The sequence below is a fragment of the Culex pipiens genome, chromosome 2 (assembly GCF_016801865.2).
Source record: "Culex pipiens pallens isolate TS chromosome 2, TS_CPP_V2, whole genome shotgun sequence".
Taxonomy (NCBI): Eukaryota; Metazoa; Arthropoda; class Insecta; order Diptera; family Culicidae; genus Culex; species Culex pipiens.
This window is the reverse complement of record NC_068938.1, coordinates 22,515,526-22,530,039: the sequence shown is the minus strand read 5'-3', so window position 1 is coordinate 22,530,039 and position 14,514 is coordinate 22,515,526. Positions and strand designations below refer to the sequence as shown.

The 14,514-nt window shown below is 33.6% G+C and overlaps 1 protein-coding gene across 1 annotated transcript; it reads right to left on the bottom strand.

Moving 5' to 3' along the window:
• Positions 1-2,425: 2,425 nt before the first annotated feature.
• On the bottom strand, positions 2,426-8,694 carry LOC120421149 (GILT-like protein 1). Its single transcript, XM_039584339.2, has 3 exons — positions 8,129-8,694; positions 7,897-8,061; positions 2,426-3,520 (listed from the first exon to the last, which is right to left on the bottom strand). Exons 1-3 carry the CDS (start codon positions 8,234-8,236, stop codon positions 3,101-3,103), a joined length of 693 nt encoding a protein of 230 aa, XP_039440273.1. The 5' UTR covers positions 8,237-8,694; the 3' UTR covers positions 2,426-3,100.
• Between the last annotated feature and the right edge of the window lie 5,820 nt (positions 8,695-14,514).

Genomic DNA, 14,514 nt, shown 5'->3' with positions numbered 1-14,514 from the left:
TCGGTTCGACCTGCAGCTTGTAGAGGACATCTGGGACTACCATCTGAGACTGAGAACGCTTTGGGTAAGGCAGTTTAACATATTAAATGGACACTTTTACTTTTAGTGATTTTTTTGGTTGTAAATTTTTGCTCGGGGGACCCCTTAGATCCCATTTTTTGGTGATAATTTTATCATATTCGTGTTCCTGAGACAATTTTACAATAGAAACATGTATAAAAATGTGTATTTTCATCCATTGTAACCCTTTAAAAAATAAAAGTTAAAAAAAATTAAGAAGCTGCTTTTTTCTGGTGTCATCTAGTATCCTTGGAAACGAACTTGATTTTCAATAAATGTGAATCGAAGATTTTTTTTAACTTTTATTTTTTAAAGGGTTACAATGGATGAAAATACACATTTTTATACATGTTTCTATTGTAAAATTGTCTCAGGAACACGAATATGATAAAATTATCACCAAAAAATGGGATCTAAGGGGTCCCCCGAGCAAAAATTTACAACCAAAAAAATCACTAAAAGTAAAAGTGTCCATTTAATATGTTGAACTGCCTTACCCAAAGCGTTCTCAGTCTCAGATGGTAGTCCCAGATGTCCCCTACAAGCTGCAGGTCGAACCGAGTTGATATCTGGATGGAACACTTTTTTATTTGAGTTTGAAAATTATGCTATTTTTTCACTAAAATGCCAATAACTCCCTTTAGAAATAACCAATTGAGATGCTCTACCCTGCATTTTGTTGCATTTTTCAAGCCCTTTTAGATGCATTTTGAATTTTGAAATTAAATTGAATTTTGCCTAAGTTATAGCCATTTTAAGATTTTTGACGTTTTTGAACCATCAAACTTTGTGTCCCGATTTGCCCCACTTCCCGTTGACCTAGAGTGCTCATATTTTTACCAGATGCTAGTTATATATGTACAAACAACCCCTGAAAATTTCAGGCAGATTGGTGAGGTCGATGCGAGATGGGTATGCTTTGCTCGTGGACTCGCTCTTAAATTCTTAAATTTCTCAATTCTTAAATTCTTAAATTCTTAAATTCTTAAATTCTTAAAATTCTTAAATTCTTAAATTCTTAAATTCTTAAATTCTTAAATTCTTAAATTCTTAAATTCTTAAATTCTTGAATTCTTAAATTCTTAAATTCTTAAATTCTTAAATTCTTAAATTCTTAAATTCTTAAATTCTTAAATTCTTAAATTCTTCAAATTCTTAAATTCTTAAATTCTTAAGTTCTGAAATCTTAATCTTAAATTTTAATTTTTTCAAATCATAAATTTTTCAATTTTAAAATTTTTTGATTCTCAATTTTTTTAAATTCTCAAATTTTTAATTCTTAAATTGTTGAATTTTGGAAAAAAGAAATTAAAATGAAACTTCTTAAAAATAAAAATTAAAAAAAATATACTTAAAAATTTTAAAATAAAAAAATGATATTTAAAAAATTCAATATTAAAATGATAAAAATTTAAAATTTAAAATCTTCAAAAATTCAAAGCTTCGGAGCAAAACATTCAAAAATTTAAAGATCTGAAAATTGAAAAAAATATACGAAATTTAAAAAAAATAACAATTCCTTAATTCTAAAATTCTTAGATTCCTAACTTCTTAATTTGTAATTTTCTAATTTTTAATTTTTCAAGTTCTTGCATTTTTCAATATGTACTTAAAAGCTGCCATTTTAGATTACAGTTTGCTTTGGAGCATTTTTGGAGTCATATTTTAGGTTAGAGGCATTTTGAGAAAATAAAAAAAATCGTTTCGATTATCCGGAGAGAAATTTTAACGAAGACTTCGGATAATCGATTACAAACTGTATTGAAATTGTTCAAATCTGGAGTTTTTTTTTTTTTTGAAAAGGTCCAATAAACCAAATTTTGAGTACATATTTGCTTTTTGGGTGTTTTTCAATACCCCTGACTCAAGGCGGTTTCAAAAACACCCAAAAAGCAAAAACTGGAAAATTGGTTTATTGGACCTTTTCAAAAAAAACTCCAGAAATCCAAACATTTTTTGAATTTGCGATTTTAAAATTTTCTAACAAAAATCCGTTAAAACAAAATTATTAGGAGCACTTCTAGAATATGATAACATGCAAAAAAGTGCCAAAATGTTCATAACGCCTTTTTAAATTTTGGCGTCGAAATAGTTTTATATTTTTAACAAGAATCAATCGGTTAATTAAATATTGTGAAAATTGATTGAAACAACTTATTTTTTTTATTCATTAGTCTATTTATTTAACACCTTATTTTTATTCATTACGGTTCGATTCAAAGTACAAGGTCAGTTAGACATTGATCTGGATTGCTGTATTGTAAACAATCTATTTTCTCTACAAACTACGCTTTCGGGAGCATCAATCAACTTCCACTACCACATTTATCAGTACTGTTGTGTTTTCACTTGCAAACTGGGGGGAGCTGCGCTAAAACTATGTTTTTATTTATTTTTATTTTTTTCACTAAAGATAGCTCTATTAGCTGTACGCTAGCTGATTTGACAAAGTATGGTTTCATTCTCACAATAATTAGGTATAATCTGGCGCGAGAAATCAACGCGCTCTAATTCACGTTTTCCAATGCTAAATATGCCTTCTAGGTGAACATTACTGCACTAATTGATATTATCTACGGTTTGCTACCGTACGAGACCTGATGAGTAACATTCAAAATTTGGTTCTACCTCTAATTAGTTCATTTTAAGTTTTGTATGCGGTGCGGAACTTTTAGTTTTTTTCATTCAACATGACTGAGTGCGCTTTTTATTTCTTATGGTAATGGTATCATTGACTAATATTATTCGGTTGAATAATGTTGGAAAACCTTTTTCTTTTCTTCTTGAGGACAAACAAAATCAAACTTTGAATCACAGCAACAATAAAATAAAGTTAGGATCAACAAGAAATCGATGTTTTGTGGAGGGCATCATCGTTGTGTGTGTGTGTTTAGAAATAACTTAATCGTAACGTTGTGGAATTGACGACGATCTACTGCAGCAGCAGCAGGACCGAGCGCTGGATGCGTTCCGGGATTTGCCAGATCTCCTCGTACACCTCGGTCCGGAAGCGGTTCAGCGAGTAGAGAACCATCTGCTATCATTCACACGGAAGTGGTTTCGGCCCACGGCCCGAGGCGATCTTGCACACCTCCCCAAACAGGTCCTTCAGGATGGAAGCTTGCCGGCCCTGCTGCCCGTCGAGGGTTATCGTCGGAATAAACGAGACCGCCGGTCGGAGTGCGTGCGTCGCCTCGCCGTGCAGTTTAAGCAGCTCCGCACCGTGAGGACTGTCGTAGCACTTTTGAATCGATTCGATTTCAACGCCATTCTCCTTCGCGCACCGGTAGAACGCGTCCTTGGGAATTCGATTGTCCCGGATCATACAGGCGACCATGTCGAGGCGAACCTTGGCGTCGTGCACCGCCTCGATGACGCACGCGTGGATGATGTTGGCCTCGCACTCGCTCGGACCGTGCTGGCAGTCGAACGCTAGCGAACCGTCCGCGTTGGTGCTGGTCTGAAAAATAAACAAAAAATATTTTAAAAAATTCCCGAAAATTTCGATTTTACAATTTTTTTTAAATTCTCTTTTTTTTACAGCCGATCAGAAATTTTTTGTCTCCAAAAATCCCAACCGCCCCGATTAAAATTGATCCCAGGACTTTATAAAGGTTTTTAGTGTTTTCTTAGTGCATCTCCAGCGCTGGGTGCAAACATCGAAGCAAAGCTAATTTCTGGAGTTTTTTTTTAAAGGACCAATAAACCAAATTTCCAGTTTTTGCTTTTTGGGTGTTTTTAGAACCGCCTTAAGTCAGGGGTATTAAAAAACACCGAAAAAGAAAAAAATTAAAATTTGGTTTATTGGTCCTTTAAAAAAAAACTCCAGATTTGCACCCGACGTCAACCCCATCGCGGTACCTGTCGCGGTAGCAAATTTGCTCTCAGTTCTACGGGTTCACTTTGCTACCCGGTATTCAGTCTGTTTGCTACCGAATCAAATGGAATTATGCACGGAAAAATCGAATCAAGCACGGAAAAAATTTAAAAAATTCAAAAAAATTTAAAAAAATTTAAAAAAATTTAAAAAATTTAAAAAATTGAAAAAAAAAATAGAAAAATTTCAAAAATTAAACAAATTTGCAAAATTTAAAAAATTTAAAAAGTTTAATAAATTTAAAAAAAAAATTTAAAAAATTAAAAAAAACTAAAAAATTAAAAAAAAATAAATATAAAAATAATATTTAAAAGATTAAAAAAAATAAGGCCGTTGCAAATATTTTTTGTAGTTTATGTCCCTCGAATCTGGTCCAGATCGAGGGAGGGGAAGGGGGCAAAAAAAAGAATTGAAATAACAAGCTATGATCTCAACACTTGAATGAAAAAAGTGTTTTAAAATGCATTTCACACCTGCCCAATTGTTTTGCAATCATTAGTTTCAAAATATCCAATTATTGAAGAGATTTTTTTTTTCGCCGAAAAAAACGTTTTGCGGTGCTGTACATTGGAATTCCACAAAAATTGAATTTTTTTTACCGAACCCATACATGCTAAATATGATTTTACACGCAGGAAAATGCATTTCTAATTGATTTCAGTTGGATGGACTTATATTTCCTTTAAAATTTGGAAGTTTTTTGAAAAAATATGTTTTTTGCCCCCTGATTTTTCGAACCGATTTTGAAAAGGGGGCGACATAAACTTTGAAAAATGTTTGCAACAACCTAAAATAATTTTAAAAAAATATTATTTTTTTTTAATTAAAATTTTGTACAAGTAAAATAAAAAAAATAGAAAAATAAAAAAAAATAAAATTTTAGAAAAAAATGAAAAAAAAAATTAAAGGTTTTAATGCATTTTTGTATTTTGAAATCTTAGCTTTTTGAATTTCTGGATCATTAAATTTTTGAATTTTTGAATCTTTGAATTTTTAAATTTTTGAATTTTTTGAATTTTTGAAGCACCCACAAGAGCAGACATAGAAAAATCTCCGAAACATGCATTCAAAACTTTGGCCCCGGCTTGCCGGTACTTGTCGGGTATCAGAAAATGAGTACCCGACAGGTACCGACACATATTTTTCTTCTACAGATGAACTTGAGATCAAATTTGATACCTGCTTTGCTACGCGCGGTGGGAGACTCGGGGGCAAACTCGAGACCAAATTTGGTGGGAATCAAATCGGGTAGCAAATGGTTTAACTTTCGACATTTTCGAAAAATTAAATTCTTTGAAATTTTCAATAGGATTAAAAAGTTTAATAATCTTTTAGCATTTCTAGGCATGAATCAACACATAATTATTGATTTTGAAGGTAAACGAGAGCAAAAAATGATGAAACCCCATATTTGCCCCCCGCGGTGGGCTTGTTTCGGTGGCAAATTTGCTACCCTAGCGGTGGTGATGACGGAGTTTTTTCTAGGTGGCAAATTTGATCTCGGTATTCATGAGCCGGGTGCAAATTTGATTTGCACCCCAGCGCTGGAGATGCCCTAGCGTGAAGCACACGAAGCAGAATTTGGAGTCGAGAGAGTTGCTCTCTTGCTCACAGTCTTGTCTCCAGAGTACAGAACATGTAAAGAGCGGATTCGTTAATTCGAATGGAACTGCCTTCGAATTTGTGAATCCAAATTCGCTAATTGGAACGACTGACAGCTGTCAAAAGCACAAAATCACGAACAATGGGGTCAAAAAGTAAACATTCGTTTGACAACTCAGTTTTGATGTTTGAGTGCTTTTCAATTCAAATGCGTTCGAATTAGTGGATATTCGAAGTAGCAAAATTCGAATTATTACCGAAAAGGACCTAGTAAAAATAATTTTATGAAAAAAAATCGAATTATCGAATCCGCTCCGTATTAAAAATTTTAAGGTCTTTACAAATATTTTTTTGCCACAAAAAAAATGGGTAATTTGATAATAAAAGCACATTTTTCACGGATTGGGTTTTCTGATTTCAAATGTTCATTAGGGTGACAAGAACAAAATAAAATTGTGGAAACCCTAAATCGATTCTTTAGGTAAAAATCTGGAGTTTTTTTGGAAAGGTCCAATAAACCAAATTTTCAATTTTTGCTTTTTGGGTGTTTTTCAAAACCCCTGACTCAAGGCGGTTTCAGAAACACCCAAAAAGCAAAAACTGAAAATTTGGTTTATTGGACCTTTTCCAAAAAAACTCCAGAAATAAGTATAACTGTGCGAACTTTAAGCCAAACCGGTTAAGGTAGAAGGGTCGCTTTTTATCGTTGAAGTTTGAATGGAAAAAACCGCAAAAAAGTATGAGGAAAAGAAAAAAAATCAAAATTCCAAATTGTGTCGGATCATTGTCAAGTGTGCGTAAATTTTATGACAAACAACTTTGTCGAAGACTGCAAAACGATCCAAGTTAACCCTGACGAGTTATTAGCGATTCAAAGAAGACGTTTTTGTATGAAATATTGTTTTTCACCAACTTTAACGATCTATAGCGACCATTAACCTAAACCGATTTCGCTCAATATGTTCACAGTTACTTATTTTTGCCTTAGGAATCGAATCAGGGGGTAACCCTGAGGTAGATTTTTTATTGTCACCCTACTGTTTATCAACAAGACATCTGCAATTGATTTTAATGAATGTTACAGCATTTTTTCGTAATAATTTTAAGAGTAGTTTAAAATCAATTTCTTCAAGAACTAAAAACAATATTTTTTATTGCTCTTTGTATTTACTGAGCCCACGATGATCTTTTTTCATATTTATTTTTGACTATTGTCTGATTTTTAATTGGACGTCAGTTATATGCAATTTTGAAATATTGTATGAAGAAAAATTACTTCTTTACAAAAATTTGTTCGAGTAGCTGAGAGAATTAGTTTGGTTTTTCTTTCAAGGTTTGATAAAAGAATAGGTTAACCCTAATGAAATGGAAAGCACGATTTTTTTAGGTGCACAAACTTTAAAAAAATCATTAAATCAATATTTTGTAAAAATATCAACCGGAACTTGTTTCGTTAGTCTTCACATGCTTAAACTCGCTATTTCTGATGGATTTCTATGACTGTAAATTGATTTATTTTAATTTTAGACAAAACACACAGAGACTTTTTACAGACATTTAAAAAAAATCATATGGCATCCCTGTCCAAATCAATCCTTATCAGAATTTCGCGTTTTGTATGGTTTTAATTATGTATTTTAGAGTTTTTTTTCTCAGAATTTATTTTCCCTAAAAGAGCACGCTGCTAGCAAAATCTAAATTTAGAAACATGTACCCTCCCTGTAAATGCTCATGAATTAATCTCAGTTAAAAGGTTCTCCAAATCTCTGAATTGCAGTTGTAACAACCTTGAGCAGAACTGTTTAATTCTAATAAACACTAATTGAATTGAATTGAATACATTTTTTATTTGAATATAAAAAATACATAATTAAAACCATAAAAAAAACCCGAAAATTTAAAGAATTACTTTTCTACAGGAAAAGACAACTTCATTTTCAACCAAATAAATCACTTTCAAGTGGACATGAAAACGGCGTACTAAATCATAAATTTAATCCAATTGATCATTTAAATCAAATACTTTTCTGAGGCTATTACTAGTTTCATAAATAGTAATAAACAGTAAAAAGAGCAAAAGCCTGATCGATCTTTTCTATTTCTTAATAAATCTGTCTTGAAATATTGTATTTGTGAAGTTTTTTTGTTATTAATTTCTAATAAATCGATTTTTTTTATAAAAATTATCAAAATGGTTCAGATAAAACCCACAACATTGAGAAACAAAACATCAAATACATTTTGTAATAAGAATAGAATCTCATCAATCTTTTAGAATCCGTGGTTGAGAAAGATAAATAAAAAAATCCAATAAATTGTCGAAGATTTTCAACAAGAAAAAAAAAACATCCACTCACCGTCGCCTTCCCGTACGGCACAAACTGGATCTCGATCAGGCTCGGTGCCCTGGTGTAGGCCGGCTGCAGCTGCTTGATGACAAAGTTCTTCGAGTCCGGACACTGGGCTTCGTAGAATACCATCACGTACACGGGGGCGTCCGACGCGGGCTGTGGCATATTGTCCTGGGTGGAGGGTGGATTTTTGCATTGAATTGTAATTTAGGAAAATAATGAGGTGTGGAATTATTACCTGGAGCGCCTTCTGCTGTGGATCATTGGTGAAGCCCTTGTAGAGCAATATCAACATGATTATGAATAGAACTAGGTAAACTATCCGCATCAATCGTTTCTGGAACATTTTTTCTGGATTCGTTTTCGGCGGATATTGAGCAATTGGAAAATGATTGCGCTGGGTCCAATGGTCGTCTTACACGTATACGTGTTCTCGTGAATTGTCACAGGTTTTTATCTCCTTGCAAATGTAGATTAATCCCCACAAACATAAATCAAGGTACTAATCACTTGGAACTGGAAACACGACTTTTAACCTAATATTTACCTAACAACTAATTTTCAAAACTTAAAGCTTAAAACTCAACTTGACGAACTAACAGTACTTAATTTGTAACAAGTCTAGAAAACAACGCAATCTTTTGGTTCAGTTTCCACCTGAGCAATATCTTATAATTGGTAATATGGAACAAATCGATCCGTTTACTCTCCGCTACCGTGTGTGTGTCGGTCGAGATAAGAAGCACTTTTCCTCCCACTCTACCCCCTTCCTCGTAGCCTGTATTATATTATGCACAGTCCACCAAACGTGAGATGACGAGAGTGCGAGAGTTAGACAGAAAAAAATGTCGTCCTTATCATTGAATTTGGCAAACAAAATTGTGGCGTCAAACGTGTTGTTGTACGAGAGTGAAAGAGAGAGAGAGAGAGAGCTGCTAAGGCCCGGTGCTCGTTTGACGTTTGCTCCACCCCCTGCTCCCTGCTTTCTCATTCACCCTCCCCATCAAGTTGGTTGACGTTGTGGGCGGGATTAAACGGAGTGGATCGCTTGTGTGGACTGTAACTGTGAGCGTTTTTGAACGGACCGTTGATTTCGCTATGGGCTAAGTGAGGTAGGTACGATTTCACAGCAAATTCCTTAGAAAATTAGAAAGATCTTAGAAAATTGATCCCTGAACCTTCTGCTTGGGAGACAGAAGTCGTAACCAATCAGCCACGGAGCCGGTTTAAACTTTAATTACCTAACCAAAGTTATACTAAAACCTCGACTAAAACGTTGTTATTTAGATTTACAAAATTCTTGTATTTTAACCAAATAATTTTATTATATCTTTGGTAAAATGCAGTAAATAAATGTGTCAACAATCAGTTTCAATCAACATTTCGGAAGATTTCCATAGATTTAAACTTTGAAAAATATTTTCAACGGCCTAAGCAATATTTTTTTTTAAACATAAGAATTAAACATCATTCGATTCAATAAAGAAAGCATATGCAAGTTGTTTGCAAGTAGGTGAAAGTGGGGCAAGGTGACCATATGGAGCATGAGGAACAATTCAAGCGAAACACTGTAAAAGGGCCGAAGCCGAAGTGTAAACAAAGAGTCTATCCTGCTCGTTCCTAATGTAAACATCAACTGACGTGAGCAGGACTCTTTGTTTACACTTCGGCTTCGGTCTTATTACAATGTTTTGCTTGAATTGCCCATGACACCATGCACACACACACATAGGCAATTTTTTTCTTGTTCCTATGTGGTCGTCTTGCCCCACTTCCCCCTATTGCTTCAACATAAAAAAAGTAAAAAAAAAATGTTGATAAAACGTATTTTTTCGACAAAACATACGAGAAAACATAAATACTCAATGAGCTCACATGCACGAAGACACATTTTTCGAAATACATATGTCTCGTATGATATCTAAATTACCAGCTTTTTTTATGTACCGTTTGAAAAAGAAAGCGAGGTATCAAAACCATTAGATCGAATTAAAATTGAATGGGGGTCATCTGCTACCACTTCATCATAAAATTAATATTGTTTTTTTCCTTGCCCACCTCTGCTTTGAAAGAAAAAATAGCCGTGAAAAACAAAATTTAAAATTTTAAGCTTAACTCTCAAATTTTGTAAAATTCAAGTATCAAAAAATGCTTTATTCGTTAAAACTAAATTTAATTTGCAATTTAAGTTCAAATTAAATTTTAAAAAGTTTACAATCGATTGTAGTTTTCCATTACAAATTATATTTTTTTAGCTAAATTGATTTAAAAAATTAGGAGGGGGACCTCAACATTTTGAAAATGTTTTTAAAACTTATTTTGAAAATGATTTTTAGCTGAAAATGAATCGAACAATTAAAACAAATTAAAGTCTGATTTTTTAAGCAATAATACAGTTTAGCCTTGATTATCCGATGTTTTTATTCGAAGCTCTTCAAATGCCTCAAATACAACTGCTATTCTCTCTTCATTAAAACTCTCAGCGCCGAATATAGCCGAACACGTTTTCGTGTTTACCCACTCGCGATTGACATTTTCCTTTTCTCTCTCATTCTCGCTTCCACGATCATCCTACCGCAACAGCGTTTACCCACAAAAGCCGCCACAAAACCAATTTTGCAAACGCAGTTTGAAGGGGCGTCATGCGTGGTCGGCTCCTAATCGCCATCTCGCGTTCTCTCATTGCAGTTTTCGGAGAGATTGAGAGACTCAGCGGTGAGAGCGCATAGTCGAGGAAAAGGGAAGGAGTGATAGAGAGAGAGAATGACATCGCTGGGAATCACGAGACACAAGAAGAGATCTCACAAGCTATAGTGACGGCCGCTATACTCTCGGATATTTTTGGTGCAGAGATAATCTATTGATAGCTTTTCTATCACTCTTTTGCAACACTGCATTGTACAATCAATAATTAAAAAAATGAATTAGTATTTTTTATTTAATCGCCAAATTGGAGTATAACAACTCCAAATTAGTCAGCTTTTAGTAATTTTCAGCAATCATTTTTTTTTTTGCTTCCTGATTTTTGGGGAGATTTTGAAGTGGGAGGAGGGGGGGGACCAAAATTTGAAATAAAATGCTTAGAATAAAGCAACTTTAAAATGGGAAAGTAAAGTAAATAATAATTAATTTATATGTTTATACAAGTTGTTTACAATTTTGATTAAAAATATTTCTCAATACAGCCCAGACTCGATTATCCGCAGGCCTCGGAAAATTTTCACTTCGGATAATCGAATCACGATTTTTTTCCGTTGTTTTTTATTGACGAGCTAAAGTATGACCCCTTAGCTACCAATATGGCGGTGACGAAATATAGAATAAATGCATTCTATTATTTAACAGGATAATCGAGGCTTCGGATAATCAAGTCTGGACTGTGCAAGTAATTTTTAATCTTCAAATATTGTTAACTCTTGAATTTCAAAAAAGATGGCTAGTTTATGAAAGTTTAAGCATTATTTTATCTAGTTTAATTAAAACTTGATTTGAATTAGCTTTTTAAGGCTCATAGTTTTTACTCTATGTTGGTTGTTGGATCAAATTTCGGATATTTTCAGCGCTGATTGAAAACACAAAACGGCTTATTTTTATTAAACGTCATATCGTTTTATTTCTGATATTTTTTTTCTTCCTCTGTCTCTCCACCATAGTTCAAAAAGAGTACATTTTCGATTATACAATCTTCTTTCTTTTATACAAATGGATAGCTAATTGTTTTTTTCTTTTCTTCATCTTTTTTTTTTCTTCTCCCTTTCCACTACTCATTACTACTCTTTTTTCTCACAATGCGTTCGCGTTCACTCTGTTCTCGCACCAACTTTTCTCTCTCTCTCTCTTTCTAGCCCCCGTGTTCAAGCCAAACTCGATTTTGCTTCGATTTTCAATTTTCGTAGGAAGTTTCGAAGTCTGCCTCAAAGTGCGGTTGCTCTCTATCGCGGGTTGGAAAACAAAATAAATCCCACTTCTCGTTACTGAAGACATCAAATTGCTTTTTTTCTTTTTATTTATCGGAAAAATTAATATGTTCTATTAGGAAGTAACCAACGGTTTGGCTGGTTTGGGCTTGCGCTGTGTGTTTCAATGTGTGTGTGTGTGTGTGTGTGGCTTACAAAATTAGTGGTCAATTTATCTACTTTACAAATAAATTATTCGTGTTTTGCGCTGCTGCTAAACTAAATGCTCTCTGCTTTACACGGCTTACACATAACTAGTTGTTTTGCTGACTTGTCATGAATATGAACGCGATTCGTCTCAGTTTGGAAACATTGCTAGAAGTTGTAATGATGTTGTGCTTGGCTTTGCTTTAAATACACATTTTTTTTACACATTTAATTTATAGATTGTTGGTGGAAATAATAATAATAATAGTTTAAAACAGATGGCGTCGTTGTTGCGTTCATGAAGTTTAAGGAGGAAGATTAAGTTAAAACTAGTTTACGAGCAACACGAAGAAGAAAATGGTAGGAATCATTCGGCGTTTCTCGAAATTTGTTTAAACTAAATTAAGTTAAAGTTGGGGGGGTCCAAATCAAACGCCCTGCTTCACTCTCGTTCATTTGCCCTCATTTCAGTTACACTTTACTAGTCGTTCAAATTAAATTTAGCTTACACGATACAGCGTTTAGTTTCTAGCGATTCTGTTTGCTTTCCTCTTGTCCTCTCACTTCCATCAGCTTATAGATTAATAATTTCTTAAATTTTAAATAACGAATGCTGTTTGTTTCACTTCCCGAAAGTTGATTTCTTTTTGTCTCTGTTGTTATAATTTGTTCAATGATATAGTTTTGTGTTGCTTTATGAAAAAATGAGTTTTCTTTTTATACAGAATTTATTCACACGCAGTTGAAGCATTTTGTGATTCTTTAGTCAATTCGTTCCACTCCCATTGCTCTTATTGCGATTTCTTCTAGCAAGAAACTGACTCGTTTGTTTGTTGTACCTAGCGCTTAGGGGGTAAAGGAAACTCAATTATGAAATAATCGGGGGTGCGTTTTGCGAGCTATAAAAATTGCTTTCATTCATCTTTTTGATAATTTCGTCTATTAAACATGGGCACATCTGTTGCTGGTTCCTAGTGGTAAACACAACTTATTCGAAACAAAAAATACGGTTTAAACTTATGCGATAATAAAACGTGTGCGCGTTTCTAACAGAAAAGGGCGTTTTTAGCTTCGCTTGGAACTGAACACAATGATTTGCCACACTTGTCGATTTTCGAATTTAAGAGCGAGTCCACGAACAGGGCATACCCCTTTGTATGGGACGTCGTTTGGACCTCACCAATCTGCCTGAAATTTTCAGGGGTTGTTTGTACATATAAAACTAGCATCTGGCCAAAATATGAGCACTCTAGGTCAACGGGAAGTGGGGCAAATCGGGACACAAAGTTTGGATGGAACACTTTTTTATTTGAGTTTGAAAATTATGCTATTTTTTCACTAAAATGCCAATAACTCCCTTTAGAATTAACCAATTGGAATGCTCTATCCTACATTTTGTTGCATTTTTGAAGCCCTTTAAGATGCATTTTGAATTTTGAACTTAAATTGAATTTTGCCTAAGTTATAGCCTTTTTAAGATTTTTTACGTTTTTGAACCTTCAAACTTTGTGTCCCGATTTGCCCCACTTCCCGTTGACCTAGAGTGCTCATATTTTGGCTAGATACTAGTTTTATATGTACAAACAACCCCTGAAAATTTCAGGCAGATTGGTGAGGTCGATGCGAGATGGGTATGCTTTGCTCGTGGACTCGCTCTTAAATTTTGTGCACCAAATTCCAACTGTTAAAATAGTTACAAAATCATACACGCAAAACGGACATTAGGTATAAATTCCTAATTTTTAGGTATAATCGAACCTGACTGCAATAAGTTATTTTATTACTAATCGGCTATTAGTAATAAAATTACTAATAGCGTTTTAGTACGAGAATTCCTATATTTTAGGTATAATTGTAGAACCAAAATACCTTAATTTTAGGTATTTTCTGGAAAAGTGAGGGGACCAAAATTACTTATATTTAGGTATAATCCAAGATGGCGGACCATGGTTATTCCTTATTTCTAGGTATAAATACCTAAATTTGAGGTATTTTCTGGAAAAGTGAGGGATCCAAAATTACTGATATTCAGGTATAATCCAAGATGGCGGACCATTATTATTCCTAATTTTTATTAATAAATACCTAAATTTAAGGTATTTTCAGAAAAAGTGAGAGATCCAAAATTACTAATATTTAGGTATAATCCAAGATGGCGGACCATGGTTATTACTTATTTCTAGGTATATATACCTAAATTTGAGGTATTTTCTGGAAAAGTGAGGGATCCAAAATTACTAATATTTAGGTATAATCCAAGATGGCGGACCATTATTATTCCTAATTTCTAGTTATAAATACCTAAATTTGAGGTATTTTCTGGAAAAGTGAGGGATCCAAAATTACTGATATTTAGGTATAATCCAAGATGGCGGACCATGATTATTCCTTATTTCTAGGTATAAATACCTAAATTTGAGGTATTTTCTGGAAAAGTGAGGGATCCAAAATTACTGATATTCAGGTATAATCCAAGATGGCGGACCATTATTATTCCTAATTTTTATTAATAAATACCTAA